General features: G+C 36.4%; 1 protein-coding gene across 13 annotated transcripts in view; it reads left to right on the forward strand.

The window, feature by feature from the left end:
* abi1a (abl-interactor 1a) overlaps positions 1-17,025 on the forward strand; it is a 49,772-nt gene that overhangs the window by 914 nt on the left and 31,833 nt on the right. For all 13 annotated transcript variants that reach the window (XM_028005238.1, XM_028005237.1, XM_028005240.1 and 10 more), the window contains exon 2: positions 14,079-14,246. In XM_028005238.1, the coding sequence (XP_027861039.1) occupies positions 14,079-14,246 (168 nt within the window). The remainder of the gene's footprint in view (positions 1-14,078; positions 14,247-17,025) is intronic.

The following is a 17,025-nucleotide window of genomic DNA, read 5'->3' on the forward strand; positions in this document are numbered from 1 at the left end:
TGCAACAATATGTCAAAGCTGTTTTTTCAAATAGTTTTATTGCAAATGGTTCTTTAATCAAAAATATCCCAATAAACAAGATTCCACTAGCAAATGATGGCGGTGACATCACAGAAGGCAACTTTATTTTGACTTTATTTCAAAATGTTTGTTTTCTACATTATATATTTTTTTGCTCAAAATATATAATGTTTATATAATATATTATAATATAATATATTATGTTTATATAAAATATATAATGTTTATAATTTTCTTTTTATAAAATTGACACTTCAGATATTTTACTTGTACTCTGTATAGGCATTTACCGTATAACGTAAGGGCTCTTCCCCCACCTGTTGCTGTTCACTCCTTGCTCATAGGAAAGAAAAATTAGGTTAAATCACCATAAATCGTACAATTTTCCACTTGTTTAACTCTGATTGTTGAACTGCAAAGCTTTCATATGGTTAAAAAAATATATTTAATAATATAAGGTATTATTAAATACATCACATCTAAGACGTTCCATCATTTTTGGTTTGTAAACACTTCGGCTAACTTTGATTCAGTCTTTAAGTGGAATAATATCTACTTGATCTGCAGTGAAAGAGATAAGTTGTTTAGGTAAATTTATCTACATTTACACTCTATGTTCTATCACGAGTGGAAAATCATGTATCAAATAAGATAATACAAGCAGAAAATAGCATTTACTTATTTTAAGGGTGCAAAATATGTGCAGAAACAAATCGGATGGAAAAATAATCTGTTTTATCTCTGTTTTTGTCACTTTTGATCTAAATCTCTACATTAGCGACTGAATTCATAAAGTCTCCCAGGATCTTTTTGTTATTTTGCTTCATCTCCCTGTTGTGATGTAATTGAACCAAATATATACAAAGAAGTTTTTAAATCTTCCATTTAAAAACAGATTTTCTGAAATCCTGCAATGGAATCATATGTTATTGTACAGTTGTGAGTATATTAGGAAAATAATAAAAACTTGTATTAATATGGATTTTTGAATGGTTCTCTTACATACTAAAGTTTTGACTTTATTATTATTATAAAATTTAATTTAATCTTGTTTAGAATGTTGATAAATTTGATTTACTTGTTTTTTTTTAATGTATATATTTTATTATACTTTATTTGGCTTTAAATTCAAGCTATTACTGGTGGATGGGTAGTAAATTAAGGTAAATAAAAACTCTGATCTATGGAAACAGAAATTGCTGCCTGCATTGGAGAATGTATGCATTAATTTATCTTTGCTTTTAATTTTAAGAAAAATTTTGGGGCAAACCTGAACCATAATGTTGTGTTTTCAATGTTGATCCAGCACATTTCTTTATAATCTACTCAAACGTTCATCCAGTTGTGTCTTGGTGCTATATTGGTATTTTCTATCCAAACAAGAACCCGACATATCAGCTACAGAGGGTGTGTCCATTCCAGTGGTACTCCCCAAGGACTCCCTGTAATTTAGTTTCCTTCCTCGTCCTGGGATCGTGTGTTTTTCTTTCTTTCTGTCTTTCTCTCTTTTTTTTTCTGTTTTTTTGCACATGGTGACCGATCCATTCCTTACCGGACAACAACCAAAACAGTTTTGTTTTCTCATGAGCCCAATGTGGGAGATTTCCTTGTTGTGGAATCACCGCATCTGACTGGAACATGAAACCAAGACGTTGCAATCTGAATTTCCCACAATTATGACACAACTCTGGGAGAACTGGGTCTGTTTTGACTCTTTGTTGGGAGTGTTGGTAACTGTCACGCTTAATGTTTAACAGGAAGTGTTATCTTGTACTTTGTGCTGCTCAAATAATCTGTTGATTTCCCACATGTTGTGTTAACAGTTTCTTTCCTGACTGTGTTACTTAAAGTTTAATGTTTTTAAATTACTTATCAGATATGCAAAAATCTGGAAGGCTTTTGTAGTTCTTCTTTGCATGTTTAATTGTTAAAAAAAAGTGAAGTCTCATGTTCAAGAGCGATCTACTTTAAATAAACATACAAAATTACAATGTGTAAAACAAAGTAAGTCATGAAAATCAATCTAATCATCTTAACAAAATGGAATAAAATAAATGAAAACACCAATAAAACATTTATAGCAGGAATAGTCATGTAATTATGTTTTCTCTATTGACATTGGAACATGTCTAAAAGTTTTTAGTTCAATGAAACTGCACAGTTTTAGGTATGTATTCTAAGTATATGGAGCATTGTTGCAGAAAAAGAGAAAACACCTTTGTTTCCAAGTTTTGCACGTCTGTTTACGTAGAATACACAAATACAATATTACAATAGGTTAATCTTACACATCAAAATTGTTGAAATAAAAGAAAAAAAAATTCTAAATTGTGCAAATTTTATCAGAACATGGGGGAAAATGCCAAGTAATTGTTTTAACCCTCGCGTAGTCCGCATGAACCCTGTGCACCTGCGCTTTTACGTTTTGTTTTTGTTTTCTTTTTTCTACGTGACCGGAAATCTTTTTTTCTTTCATGGCATCATGAACTTGTTGACATAAATGGACATTAAAAAATAAAAGTCTGGTAGTTTGTAGTAGAAACCTTTCAAATAGTGATCCAAAAGTTATGATTAAAAGGTTCAGTGGACAAAAATTCTCCTCCTTTTCTTTAGAAAACTTGTGGTGTGAGTGATTTTTGTTTAAACAGAAAACAAAACACTGCCGATGTTTAAAGGCCAGTGTGGTGAGGTTTGATTGCTTTCACAGCAACAGGGGGAAGTAAGAAACCATAAAATTCTACGAAGCTGTCGTCATAAACCTGTACATCTCGGTAAATAATCGACTTTTTTTGTAATAGTTTATTTTAGAGCTGGCACAAAGAGTCAGAGGCTGGTTTTGTTTCTTGTTTCTGTAAAAGTCACTACTTTGATGCGGCTATGGTTTTGGTCCATTAATAGAAATCCTGATCTCCCCTGACAGCCACAGTCAGAGCTGAAAAATGTGGCAGAAAATCATTGTAGCCAAGTGCAGAACAGCAGGGTGGGGGATTGTGTTGCCGCTGATGTAAAATTAGCTCCAACTTTTAATGCAAAAAAACCTCGATCTGAGTGCTGACGCTCAAAAAGAAGCAGTGTTTGAAGCGTTTTGTGTGTCAGAATGAGCCCTCGCTCTTCTAACTCTACACTGCAGATCTACATGTCTCGTCTCGTTAAGCACTCCTCCCTCCTGCGTTCCCAGCCCTTCTTCTCTCGCTCTGCGTTCCTGTCACGGAGGCCGTGCTTGAGCTGCAGCATTCAGGAGGCTTTCACACCTGACAGTCCGGTAGATTCGGTTCAATCAGAGACCAAAATGTGCCAAACAATCTACACCATTGAAAAACCTGTTCAATCCCTCGCCCATGGTGTCCGCGGATCCGTAAGTCTGAAATTCATGCACCAAAAATTAAGGCTGTAAAATGTCTTAAATACATTAAAAATAAAATTAACATGGGCTTTAAATGGTTAATCACAGGTCTTAAATTTAATTTTGGCAAGGCTATTTGATCATACATTCTATTTTTTTTTCTGTCTCACAAGTATTATAACTTTATTTGCGAAATAATATAACTTTATACTCATATTGTTAAGACTTTATTCTTGTACAATTTCTCAAAATATTGACTTCATTATCCTACTATTACGACTATATTCTCATTATGTTGACTTTATTCTCAATGTTATGACTTTATTCTCAAATTATTACAGCTTCTTGTATTATTTTGACTTTTCTCTCATACAAATTCTTCCAATTCTATGACTTTACTATAGTAATACGAATTTAGTCTCAAAATATTGTGACTTTATTTCCAATATTACAACTTCTCATATTCTTCTACATCTTCTTGTACCATTATGACTTTATTCTCGTATTTTGTATGACTTTTCTTGTTTAGTTTTTTGTTTTGTTTTGTCTTTTCTTAGTGTGGCCCCTATAGTCCGTCATACTGTCAGGCAAAAGGTTGAGTCACAAGCAGACATTTTCATTGCTTTCTGTGGCTCACTTCTAATAAACACTTGCTAGCATTCTAGCTTTTTTTGCGTTTATAATGTTCAAATTCATCACCAGTTGGCTGGATGAAGTATGTTTCTATAGAGATGTAAGTTTTAAATTTAATTCATAATGGCCTTAAAAAGTGTTAAATTGGATTTTTGGATCGTTTACGCATTCCCATCTCCCCAAACGAACCAAACTTTCTAGATAAACGGACTGGAGTTAGATTAAAGCGGACTAATTGGTGTGAACAGCAACTTTCTCCACTGAATATAAGTTTCAGACTGCATGTGATAGATGTATGACACACAGACTGGTCAGAGTGATGTTTCCTGTTTGGTTCTCTTGAAATGCCTTCTGTCTTTGTCGGGAAGTGGAGTAATAATAGAGACAGACACCCAGCCAGCCAGCTTTAAGACTTTTGTGCATGGATTTTCTGATCAGGGTTTTATTATAAATAGTTTCCTGTTTGTGTCAGACATGTGTGTGTCATATTTTTGGAGAGTGTGTGGTTTAACCTCTGTGACAAAGACGAACAGACTGCATGCAAAGTGGCCACCTGGCTGCGTTGGTAGGATAAACTGAGGACTTGTGCTCCTATTCAAAATGTTTTTAATGAATTACTGTGAAACTATTTTAACCAACTTCTTGACACCATGTTTCTACCTCTTGCCATCTTTCCCACTTTTTGTCCTTCATTGAGTCCTACATCCTTTACCCCCTTCTTTAAATTCTTATGCTTCATCCTTTTCTTTTGTTCCTTCAATACTTTCTTATTTTACACCTTAGTAGTTTGTTTTTTTTATTTCCAGCTCTAAAATCTCAGCAGTTTGTCTGATGTGGTTTCAGTGTTTTGCAGACAGTAGATGGTAAGGTCGGAATGGGGAAATGGAAGTGTGATGTAGTAACCAGAATGTCATAAGTCTGACTTTGCTGAAGCAGCAGAATGCTCATGAGGTTTCTGTTTTTACACATTATATCATTGGTGAAGATCTTATTTAAATAAAAAGAAATCATTTTTACTTACAGATGTTTATTCTTGTTTAGGATGGTTCTAAAACGAATTTAAATTCATTGTCTAGTTTCTCTGATTTACACAAGATCACAATTAGACAAAAGTGCTCAAATTAATATCTGGTTAATGTCCATCTCTAGTTATAGAGGCTCGGCTATCATTGTTGCTGGTTTGGTAAAGTTCACTTAAATGCTTGGTTTCCTGGCACTTGCATCACTTTTAGTCCAGACATTTTCAATACGACCATCCCTGAAGCTTGATGTTTGCCTGCTTTACCAAAACGAACCAGTTTTGGTGCTCACTTGGGATAACTGCTCTAAAATCCTACTATCACCATCTGTTATAGTTTTTACTGTATGTTTGAAATCCTCATTTTGACTTTTCCAAGCTTACAGTGGAACCCCACCTATTAGCGGTTCAGTTTCTGTGGATTTTTCTGTGGAACGTATCTCGCAGTTGTTTGTAGAACATTCACATATTTATGGAGTGGCGAAACCTGAAACTGCTGCTGTGCAAGTTACTCTGCAGGTTGTTGCTAGGTAACCAATGAGTGAGGGAGTTAGTTGATGCCACCAATTTTGCTTAGTTAGCTGGGAGAGGTTGGGCAGCTATCCTCTGCCTATAACTCCCAGAATGCTGTGCGGGTTTTAGATTGGAGTTAAGTGAAATGATTGAATATCCCATCAAATAATTTATCTATTGATATTGATATGCGTCTATTGTGATATACGCTGTCGTCGATTTATTGTCCAGCCCTGATATTGGATTCAAAATTAAACATACTTTCTTGATCCCAAAGGAAACGCAAGTGATAAAAGCAAAGCAACCGTTGTTTAGTACGGTGGTTTCCTAGCTACAAACTAATTTACAAACCCAGTCTTTGGTTGGAAATTTCAAAAAGACACCAAAATAGTTTCAAAATGCTAGTCTGATTTATCGGCTGCCGATGTTACAGGCTATACCTGTTTGGTTCTGGTTTCCCACTGTAATTAATGCTGTTTTTTTTAACTTGTCTGAGCGTGATTAATGTGTATTTCTTTAGTTTTTCTGCTCATCTTGTTTGCCATTAGCTTTTTTTTGTCCTTCCTCCATCTCTTTCCGCAATGTGGACTGTTTTTATTGTGCCCTGCGGCTCTCTGCTGACCATTCAGACCCATCCGTCCTTTCAGCTGACCAGAGTTAGTTTGGTCCAAGCTGAATTGTGGAACTAAGTTGTGACCTAAATGGTTCAGTGTTAATCAGCAGAGAGAAAATCCTTAATAAAATGCACAGTTCTATGTTTAATGGCCGCTTTCTTTCTTGTCGAACCAATTACTGAGTCATTTGGTTGGGGTTAATGAGCTTGCTTCATGTCCAAATGTCCCCTTTGTGTCCTTGTTGACACATTTTTAATGGCGTCAGGTTGAGCTGGACCTTATGGCCTTTCTCTGAGCCACCATCTGCCTTGCTGAGGCGAGTCCGAGAACAGACTCCTGAGTTGGCGTGTCACATTCAGGACAAGGTTGAACTGAAGTCGCTTAATCTTCAGAGTAACTTTTCTCTACCTCACCCCCTCAGGCAGATTGTGTGGGTGTCCACATTCCCACAGTGTGAGGTAGGGATGATGTGTGGCTTTTATTTCCGCCTCTGTGCTTCAGGGAGCGTTGGTCCAGGGACAGCTCTGGTCCGCTTAAATGTTCAGCGAAAAGCATGCAAAGTAAACCTACAGCAAATAAGTGATAGTTATAAATCCTAACAAAAAATAGGAAAGTGGGTCAGGTTCATCAAAGAATTAACATAGAAATGATGTTAAAATAAAATAGATACAGTAGATGTCAAATAAAATTGGATACACTTAAATCTTTTCCTACTTGAAAATACATTTTTAAAGCAAAATAGTTATACTGCTATAATGGTAACAGCTGTGATGATAATAGTTGTTATAATTAACATGCTTTCCATTTTGCAACAAAATTTTGAATAATGCACATTTTCCAAATTTCTGAAACGAATCAAGGGATACATGAATTTCAAAAGCTGAGTAACATCACAGTCAGATTTTTTTTCTTGATCAAATTGTTTAGAAAAATCTATATGAATTTATAAAAATATATAAGCATTTTTTAGTGTCTGAAAATTTGCTATAAAAATTTTATGTATTATTATTTATATGGTTGTTTAATGACTAAGCAAGGTGAATGACCTCAACTAACTCACTCACTCTTTGGTTACCTAGCAACTTACTCACTCCTTGGTTACCTAGCAACAGGTTGTTGAGTAACTTGTGCATCAGCGGTTTCAAGTTTCTCCACTGTTCCTCATAACTGCTTAAAAGTAAAAAAAACAAAACAAAACAAAAAAAAACAGCAACATGAAATAAAAACTGTGGATAAAACAAGAAAGGTCACACCAACTGTTTGGTAATTTTTCAAATATTTAAAACAAAAAAAACAATCAATTATCTATCGACTGATATGAAACACTTACATAGTGATGTGCTTTTCAGCCAAATTGTCCAGTTATACTTTTACTGGAGGATTGAGTCTTTCAAAGACTGGAAGAGGAAATGACAGTTCCTTGGCTTAAGGGGAAATTGTTCATTATTTTGTAAAGATTGTCTTGAAAATCTTTGCGTTAATCCAAAGCGACAAATTAAAACAATTTAGTTCCTGACAGCAGAACAATAAATTAGAAAGGAGGGAAAAAAATAGCAAGTAAAAGGCTGAGTTCATTGGAAGATAAAATATTCACTCTGGCTGAAAAACTTATTGTGTTATAAGTGTTTCATATCAGTTGATAACAATAATTATTGATTTGTTTTATGTATCTGAAATACTGAAAACATTACCATGGCATTATTGTTTATTTTAAAGCAGTTATGAGGCACAATGGCCGAACCTTAAACTGCTGCTGCGCCACTTACTCAACAGGTTGTTGCTAGGTAACCAAAGAATGAGAGAGTTGCTAGGTAACCAAAGAATGAGAGAGTAGAGAGTCTTTTCTCTGCCTACATTTCCCAAATGCTGTACGGTTCTGGCTCAGAGTTCAGTGAATATTTGATAAATTGAATATTCTGTCAGATGTATTATCTATTGATATTGATCACATGTCTATTGTAATGTATATTGTTATTGATTTATTGTCCAGATATTCTCTGTTAGTTCACCCTTCAGTTTTCTAGAGGTAGATGATCACTAACAGGCTTGTCCAACACTTAGCCAGCTCCTAAACACGTCTGTCTTGTAATCTCATTACATGGCTTCACCTCACAACCTGGCGGACGGGGGAATATTTGACATCCTTGTCGATAAAGCGGCTATCTGCTCACTTATCCCCCCACCACCCGCCCTTTCAGTCGGGATCGATGGCTCACGTGGTGCTCCGCGACCTTTCAGCCTTACATCTCTTCTGACTCTTTTTCTGTCTGTAATCTCAGCAGAAGGATTCCTCAACGGCGCTGGGAAGTTTTTATTTGATCAACGTGTTGCAGAATTCCAGACATTCCTGGACCTTTTTGTGTTCCTGAGTGCAGCTCCCTTTGGAGAAATAGGAGCGCGTGAATGTGTTCAACATCTGTGCAAATCCAGGCCCAGATCAACAGCAGAAACGTGAAGTTTTTTTATTGCGAAATGTTCTGACATGTTTGACCGTTCTGGGCAGACTCATGGATTATTTTTCACATATTTTCTCACATTAAATCAACAAAGTTAGCTGTGTTTTGTTGAGATTTTATGTGATGGACATAAAGTAGTTCATCATTGTGAACTGGAAGGAAAAATAGGATTTTGAGTTGTTTGTAAATAAAATAAAAAAAATGAAAGTGTTTGCTTATTCAGCTTTCCAGAGTCAGATTTTTATTTATCTTTGTCTATTTTTTTACTGAAGAGCTTAAGCTTAATCAAATTCAAAAATACGCTATTGATCCCAAAGTGAAATTAAATAAGAATTAATATAATTAAAGAAATTAAATAAGTCAGATTGAATGGAGAGCCTCTCTAAACTAAAGCTGCCACTAATTATTCATAATTTACTCTGATCATTAAGTGATAGATTTTTCATTGAACCACTTAAGCTTATTTATACAATATACACATACTGTATATTAAAAGATGCAAATAAGCAAATAATTCACTTCCTTTTTAAATAAGAAAATAAACATTAATTTGATCATTTGTAGCAAAACTAGTAATGGCATTAAACTTAAAACTCAGTCCTTTCTGCTGATCTTGTTTTTTTAGATGAACAGATTCATAATTGGATAGTAAAAGGTGGTTAATATAATATTTTTATTTTATTTTTTACAACATTTGAACCAGGTGAAGACAAATGTATACAAGTTAAGGAATTGTAGAAAATGATTAGTTTTCTTTTCCATCAATGCAAATTTTTTTGTTCACTTTTGGCTTAATTATTGCTGTGAGTGTTTAGTTTAATCAAATGGTCTTTTTTTGCATCTATATCCTCCCGTTAACGACTAATTTATCACTAAATTAGTTGACGATTATTTTCATAATCGATTATTCACGATTAATCGGTTTAATTGTTGCAGCCTTACTCTAAACCTAAATTTTCATCATTGGCACATATTTTCAATTGGATTCAGCTCTGGACTTTGACTGGGACAGCTCCAGTCCTCATGAGTCTGGCACACTTTTAAGGTTTTTATTTGCAAAGAATAAAGATCAGATTTACATTGAGTTTTATTGTAGCACAAGAAAATGTGGAGAATACTAATGTATATGTAGGTTTTTGCTTGAGTGTTGTCATATTTCTGCTCCTTCTTGGCCGTTGAACTCGTCCTCCAGTCTCCGTCCAACAGGTCGGTCCTGACTGGAAAGCATTGTCTTTAAAAACATGGCTGCGCATCTGTGATTTTTATCTCGCCAAACTGGATTGATGACAGCCGGCGGTGGCTGCCGCTCCCTTTCATTTCAAAAACCTACATATACATTAGTATTCTCCACATTTTCTTGTGCTACAATAAAACTCAATGTAAATCTGATCTTTATTCTTTGCAAATAAAAACCTTAAAAGTGTGCCAGACTCATGAGGACTTCATTAGCCAATGGATTTTTGAGAAACTTTTCATTCTCCCACGCTGCGTTTTACTGCTAGCTGTTTTCATGCAGTTGTTTGGTTGTCTCGCTTTAGCTCCCAGCTACATGCTTCCTGTGCATTGCATTCCTCTACACACTTCCACTGCTTCCTGGATACTATGTAGCCTCTCTTGCTCTGTCATTACCCGGCTCTGAAATATGAGACAAAGTGCCGCAGGAGCACCGAAGCTCTCCAAAGTTCACCTCATTCTCTGCCTCTCTTGTGTTGCTTTTGGCTCTGATCAACACACACTTTGTTTTGTTTTTCTTAGCAGATGTCTCATTCCGCGCTCTGACTGATTTGCTTCACTCCTGACATCGTCCTGTCGAGATGCAAAGCTGGTTAGTCAGGGGATTTGTGCACAGAGTGGCGAATAGGCAACTAAGAAACAATCAAGTGTCGCATCTGTCCACAGTTGACCCTGCTTCACATTTCCAAAACCAGATTAGAGCAGGAATACAAAAATGCATGTCTGCTTCTGTTTTTATTTGGGTTGCAGCTTCAGATTTATTACAGAACCTTAGATATTGTCTTCCAGGGTTTCACCCAGAAAACTTGATGAGCCCGGTGGAATGGGGCGAACTTTCACTTTCCACATGCTAACTGGATTTGGAGTGTTTTCACACTTGATAGTCCGGTAGACTGGGTTTGATTTGAGACAAAAAATGCAACATTTGTTACATTTTCAGCTGCTGTGGTTCGCTTTTACACTGCAATGTGTCAAATGAACTAAACATGGGGTGTCAAACTCCAGTCCTCAAGGGTCGCTCTGCTGCATCACCTGAATAGAATAATTTGGTCATTAGCAAGGCTCTGGAGAACTTATCTGCACAAGAAGGAGGTAATTAAGCCATTTCATTCCAGTGTTTTGTACCTGTGGCACATCTAGAAACTGCAGAACACCGGCCCTTGAGGACTGGAGTTTGACACCTGTGAACTAAACCCTTTAAAAAACCTGTTTCCCCTCCTCGCCTGTGGTGGCGCTGCACCAAGAACTACAAAAGAAAGTGACACAAAAACCTCTGGAGAAGACACTAAGCGCAACTTCCTTCTTCATAAAAGGTTAACAAAAATGGAGAAGCGTCAGATTTTACCAGTTTGGGGAATTAGAGAAATACCACAACCCATTTCTGCTGCTAGCACTTGATTTGAATGTGTATTTTGGTTGTATTTACCCAGAATGCCCTGCGCTATAGACCACTTCCTGCTTTTGCAGCGGTCTCTGGTCCGCTTGGCGTTCAACTCCTCCAGAGTTCACTTCAGCCAAACAGAGACTGAGGTTTTCAGGTGGACCAGAGTTTATTTTCTTTTGTTTTTCTATTTTCAGTTTGATTACACATTCACACCTCCCCAAATGAAGATGTGAACTGGACTTTCTAAAAGAAATACATGGTACAATAAATCAGTGCCAGTTCAAACCACAATCACAATAAAAGAAGGTACAGTTAAACACCAAAAGCCCTTTCAAATAGATGTGGAAGTTTGGGGTTTTTTGCAATTTCTCTAAGGAAATTTAATGTACATTCACAGTCCTGGAATATCATATAAAGTTTTAACACTTAGAAAATCAAATAAACATGACAATTTTTTTTTTCAGCTTCAAGTCTTTATATGTTTAATCCTTTTTCATAGAGAGGTGATTGTTTCTGCAATATAAAAAGATCTGTAATCTTGATTGAACCAAATAAACATGACCTCAGTGAACCGTTCAGGAAATCTGCTCCTGTCACCAGCTTAGATATTCCCACCAGGATTTAGCTTTGTTTTGTCGTCTTAATCTGCTCCCATCCAGCTGTTACAGCATCTAGTGGCAGCAGTAGGTGTGTGCATGTAGATTATGTGATTTTGACATGATGAGGAATCTCCTCTCCTTTCTAAAGTTATTGCTCAACATGTCTGGTTCCCACCAAAAGGTAGCGGTCAGCTCTCCAATCTACGGATTGATTCTGGATTGGTGGCTGAATCATTAACGACTCCGGTTGTTTTCTTCTTTCCCCCCCTCTCTTTTCCTCATGACCAAATGTTCCTTTTCTTCCCATTCTGCCCCCTAACCACCACCACTACTAGCTCTAGTAATCTGCTCTTCAGCCTCTGCTGGAACCGCCCACCTCCTGCTTCAGCAGCCTCTTATCAAAGCCCAGTGTTCCCCCTCCAGGCACGGCTTTTTGGACTGAGTGAGCAGCAGAGGACCGGCTACAAAGAGATCAAACGTCACTGCGCAGTTGGAACCTGGCTTTTAGCTTTCGTCCAGTTCAAAGAAAGATTTCTCAAAATTCTCACCACGCACTACACTGTTGTCGCTTTAATTTTAGATAGTGGAAATACTTGATGCTTGAAATGACACCTCACACCACTTTGTTTCTGTTGTATTTTTGCCTTATTTTACCTCTGAAGTATATTTTGTAAGCTAGCTCACCATCCGTTAGCTTATCTGTTACTGAATGCTATATTGGCTTCTTGCTAATATAAATGTTTCACAAACTTTTCTTGAATTTCTTAAAAACCTTTTTTGGCTTTTTAAACATGTAGCAGCTAAATTGTCAGCATGTCCAGCAAGCTAATTAATTTAGCTTGCGGAATAGCTGCTAGCATAAGAAACTAGCATAAGTTCCAGTGTGATATTTTGGTCTTTTACTAAAGAATGAGCAACTTGGATGACATTTAGGTAGCAGTGAACCACTTTAAGCTGTTGTAGGATTTATTTTGTCCTAGCAAATAGTGTGTTGACAGCTAGCATGTTTAATTAGAATGCTGCTAACTTTTATCTTGTGCTAAATTGTTGTTTTACAAAATAATGAGATTTTCAGAATAATATGTTTCATCTTTTTTTTTTTTTTTTTTAAGCAGCATTCAGCTTCTATGCACCACACAAGAACAAACATTCGGAAAATTGTAAAACAGCCGAAAGACTGACTTCCTTTAAGTCTATACTAAAACCCACCTGTTTAGAGTTACTTCTGTACCGTCATAAATGAAACACTCGAGATAAAATTTGATTGATTTAAAAAATACGGGGCTGCAAATGACAGGGTGGTGTTGGTCAAATGTCAGACCCATCCCATATTTGGAACTGGTGCACTCTGGAACTGAAGGGGGCGCTATTTCCCGTAGCAGTATCTCACTTTTTTTTTTCTTTTGAAGTCTTTAATTCAGGTAGTTGTTGAAGTATTTTAAATGTGAAGCCCAAAATGTTTACAATTAACTGTTAAAAAGCTGGTTAAAAAAATCCTTTTTAGTTTTGCTGCTGCTAGCGTACTTTTCTTGTATGCTAACCTGGCCTTTTACTTAAGAATTAACATTTTAGCGTGAAATGTCTTCTTTTCTTTTTCTCTTTTTATAATACAATTCAAACTGAAAAATACTTTATTGTTCCCAAAGGAAAAGTAAATATAATATTTGTTTCTTTTTTTGTTAAATATATTGTTTTGCTCACTATTCTGTGAGCTAAGTTGTTTTAAGATGCTGCTAGTGTACATTTACTCTGTTTGGCCTCATCTGAAATAATTTGCATTTCAAAAGAAGATCATCCTATAATTAACGTCTTTGAGCTTGAAAATTTTCCAGATGTTGATTTAAAACAGATGTGTTTTTCTTTTTGTTTTGTTGGAAACATGATGGATGGCTAACAATCTGACTGCTAGCCATGCTAGGCTTTTATTTCTTTGTTTTAATCCTTTCCTTTTGGCTTTTTATAACTACAACTTGCTACAAAACAAATATTAAGCTTGATCTCTATTCTGGAAAATGTTACTGGATTGGATGTAAAGTTTGGTTGAACATTTGCAGAATGTTTTATCTAAATGCCTTCAAAAGAAGAGTGGCATGTGTGGAATGAGAGGCTGAGAGACAGCTGCATGCCTTTTCTGAACTGCTGATCTCATGTGGCTGCAAAACCACATACAAGCTCCAAGATGAGATGGTGTTGTAATAACATTAGGAGCAAATTGGTTTATTTTCCCTCTCTTTAACCAGCACTTTGTCATGTTTTTGTGTCAGGCCCAGGACAAGAGGAAAGCCCTGGAGGAGACCAAAGCCTACACCACCCAGTCCCTGGCCAGCGTGGCCTACCAGATCAATGCCTTAGCCAACAACGTCCTGCAGCTGCTGGACATCCAGGCCTCGCAGCTGCGCCGCATGGAGTCCTCCATCAACCACATCTCTCAGGTCAGAAAACGCGCTGCAGGCCAAACAGCTGGGCGTTTGGGTTTTACCACTTCTCACACAGACGATGCTGTTTTTAAAATGGCCGTCTGAATGAGACACGGTTCCGCTTACTGCTGTCGTTTCTCATCGAGGTCTGTCTGGCGTTGTAATTATCGTAGAGGAAATTGTGGTCTCTTTCTTTTTCTGGCACTGAGATTTTTAATATTCTACAGCTCTAAAAGATATTCATTTACGATAATTAGGCATTTAGTGTGCAGCTGTAGAGTTATATGTATTGACTCTGAACTGTAGTCCATTGACTAAAATTGCCTGAATTTGAGGATTTAGGTTTTTTATCTTTCTTGGTTCATTCAGTCAGATCATCAGGCGATTTATGATGAAGGGTTGCAAACACCAAAGACATGACCCAATTAGAGATGATATTAATGTCTGTATTGGTTCTGATATTGAAAAAAAATTCCAGATTTGGTACCAATCCATAAGGGTGGATCTATTCAGTCTAATTCTATGCTCCATTATTTATTTTACATTACATTTAGAAGTTCTAATTGCAATTTTGAAAACATTTAAAAGGAGGTTTATTGTTGAAAACTATTGTTTTTGTCATTTTCTTTACTATTAATTTCACATTGGCTGACTGAAGAGTTTTAAGTTGTTTTTACATTTTTGACCAACTTGTGAAGCTATTGGCATATTTAAATGTGCTGTAATGGTTTTTATAAACAGGAAACTTTTTAAGTCAATTTAGCGCAGTTTTTTTTTTGTTTGTCTTGAAAATCTGGTTCATTTGGGGAGGTGTGAATGCTAAGCGAACTGAAAACCCCCCAAAAGCAAGAAGGGAACGTCAGCACAGAGCATTCTGGGTAAATGGAACCAAAACAAACACTAGCAGGAAAAATGTCTTGGTTTTTTGTTGTGTTTGATTTTTCAAGGCTAAAGAGAAATCCTATAACTGTTAAAATCTGATGCTGCTCTATTTTTGTTTACATTTTGTGAAGATGGATGTCGTGCTCAGTGTCTTCTTCTGTTGTTTCGTTCAGTAGTTCTCGGTACAGCGCCACCACAGGCGAGGAGGAGAACAGATTTTTCAAAAGGTTTGGTTTGTTTGACACAATGCGGTGTGGAAGAGAGCTGAAGCAGCTGAAAATGTAACAAATGTTGCAATTTTGGATCAAGGTCACCATAAGGTCATGCTTAACCATGCTGCTTGATCCGCATTGGGGTAAAGACAGTTTTAACAGGAGAACTCCCAGCTTAGTTTACATTCTTGGACTTTTGTCTCTGCTGGCTCACATGAATGGGAAATTCCTTTGCTATATTTAAACCCAGTCTTGTGTCTTTTATGGTTCTCGTAAAGTATTAAATATAAACTCATAGTATCTCACTGGGTCAGCTGAAGGTTTTCTTACTTTTAACAGCTAGTGTCTCTCAGTAGCTAGAGTGAAAACTTGTTTTTTCTCCACCTTGTTTCAATTTGTTTGTTTCTGGATGAGCCCAGTCTGAGTTCTCCGTTTGTTTCAAAGATGGCGGCCAGGCTGTGAGATTTACAGGATGTCGGGGTGCTACAACTCTGAAGTGGATCATTATTTAGTTTCCTTTTTACTGCTCATGGAAATTAAATTAGCGGAAAGGCTCAAAGCCAGGGTTGCAGTGTTTCCTGAAGCTCTTAGTTTTTGTGTAATCAGCTGAATTAAAAATAAATGACCAGAACTAGAATTTACCATTGTGTTTTTCTGTCAAACATGACAAATTTTTCGCGGAAAACCATTTGCACATTTTTTTTTTTGTAGTTCTTATCTAAGATGTTCTAAAGAAAATGCAGCTTTGAAAGCTGAAATACTTTCAGCTTTAGTAGTGCTAAGATAGTTTCTGCTGTGTTTTTTAATGAATATTAAGGTGTAATTTGTGTTTGAACTCTTAAAATAGTTACAGGCATTTTTGAGGACGTTTCAAGTATTTGTAGATTTTATCTATTCACAAGAGGTTGTATAAATACCAAGGTAAGTTGGTTATCTTAAGATGTTTTAACCAAGACAAACGTGGGCTGCTGAATTTAGAGATTTTGATAGTTACTACCTCCAGTAATGTTAACATTGCAAATAGCTAATATAAAATGCTAAATATGATTTAAAATTCACCTTTTTTATCTTTTAAATCCTGTTGTATAGCAACTCCTCTCACTGACAGTAGATAGACTTTATCTAGCCAACTGTCAGTCCGTCCAACTATCTGCCCAACTGTCCATTTTTCTATCCATCCATACATCCATCCATACATCCATACATACATCCATCCATACATACATACATACATAAGTCTGTCCGTTGGATCGACCCAACTGTCCATCTTTTTGTCTGTCCATTCACTGAACCTTCTATCAGTCCATCCATAAATCCAACTGTTCATCCGTCTGTCCATCCGTCCGTCTTTCCCTGAATAGTCTTCTGTTTTATCAGCTTCCTGAAACTCTTACATTGAGTCGCCTTCACTCAGTAGCAGCATCCACCTTATTACAGCAACCTGCTGGTGCGTGGTTCCTGTCTGTCCGTTCTTTATCATCCATATTTAGGTCCACAAGCAAATGTGTCGATTATTCATCAATTTTTCTGTCAATCTAATTATCAGTCTATTTATCCATTTGTATATCCTCCTATTTGTTGTTCATCCATAGGTCATCGGTTTGTCATGGTAATTATGTTTGACACAGTGTGATGAACAGATTTTGATTTTTCTGATATCATATTTGGAAAGAGAATCCACAAAATTTACACCCATAGTT

This window comes from Xiphophorus couchianus, chromosome 21, assembly GCF_001444195.1.
Source record: "Xiphophorus couchianus chromosome 21, X_couchianus-1.0, whole genome shotgun sequence".
Classification (NCBI taxonomy): Eukaryota; Metazoa; Chordata; class Actinopteri; order Cyprinodontiformes; family Poeciliidae; genus Xiphophorus; species Xiphophorus couchianus.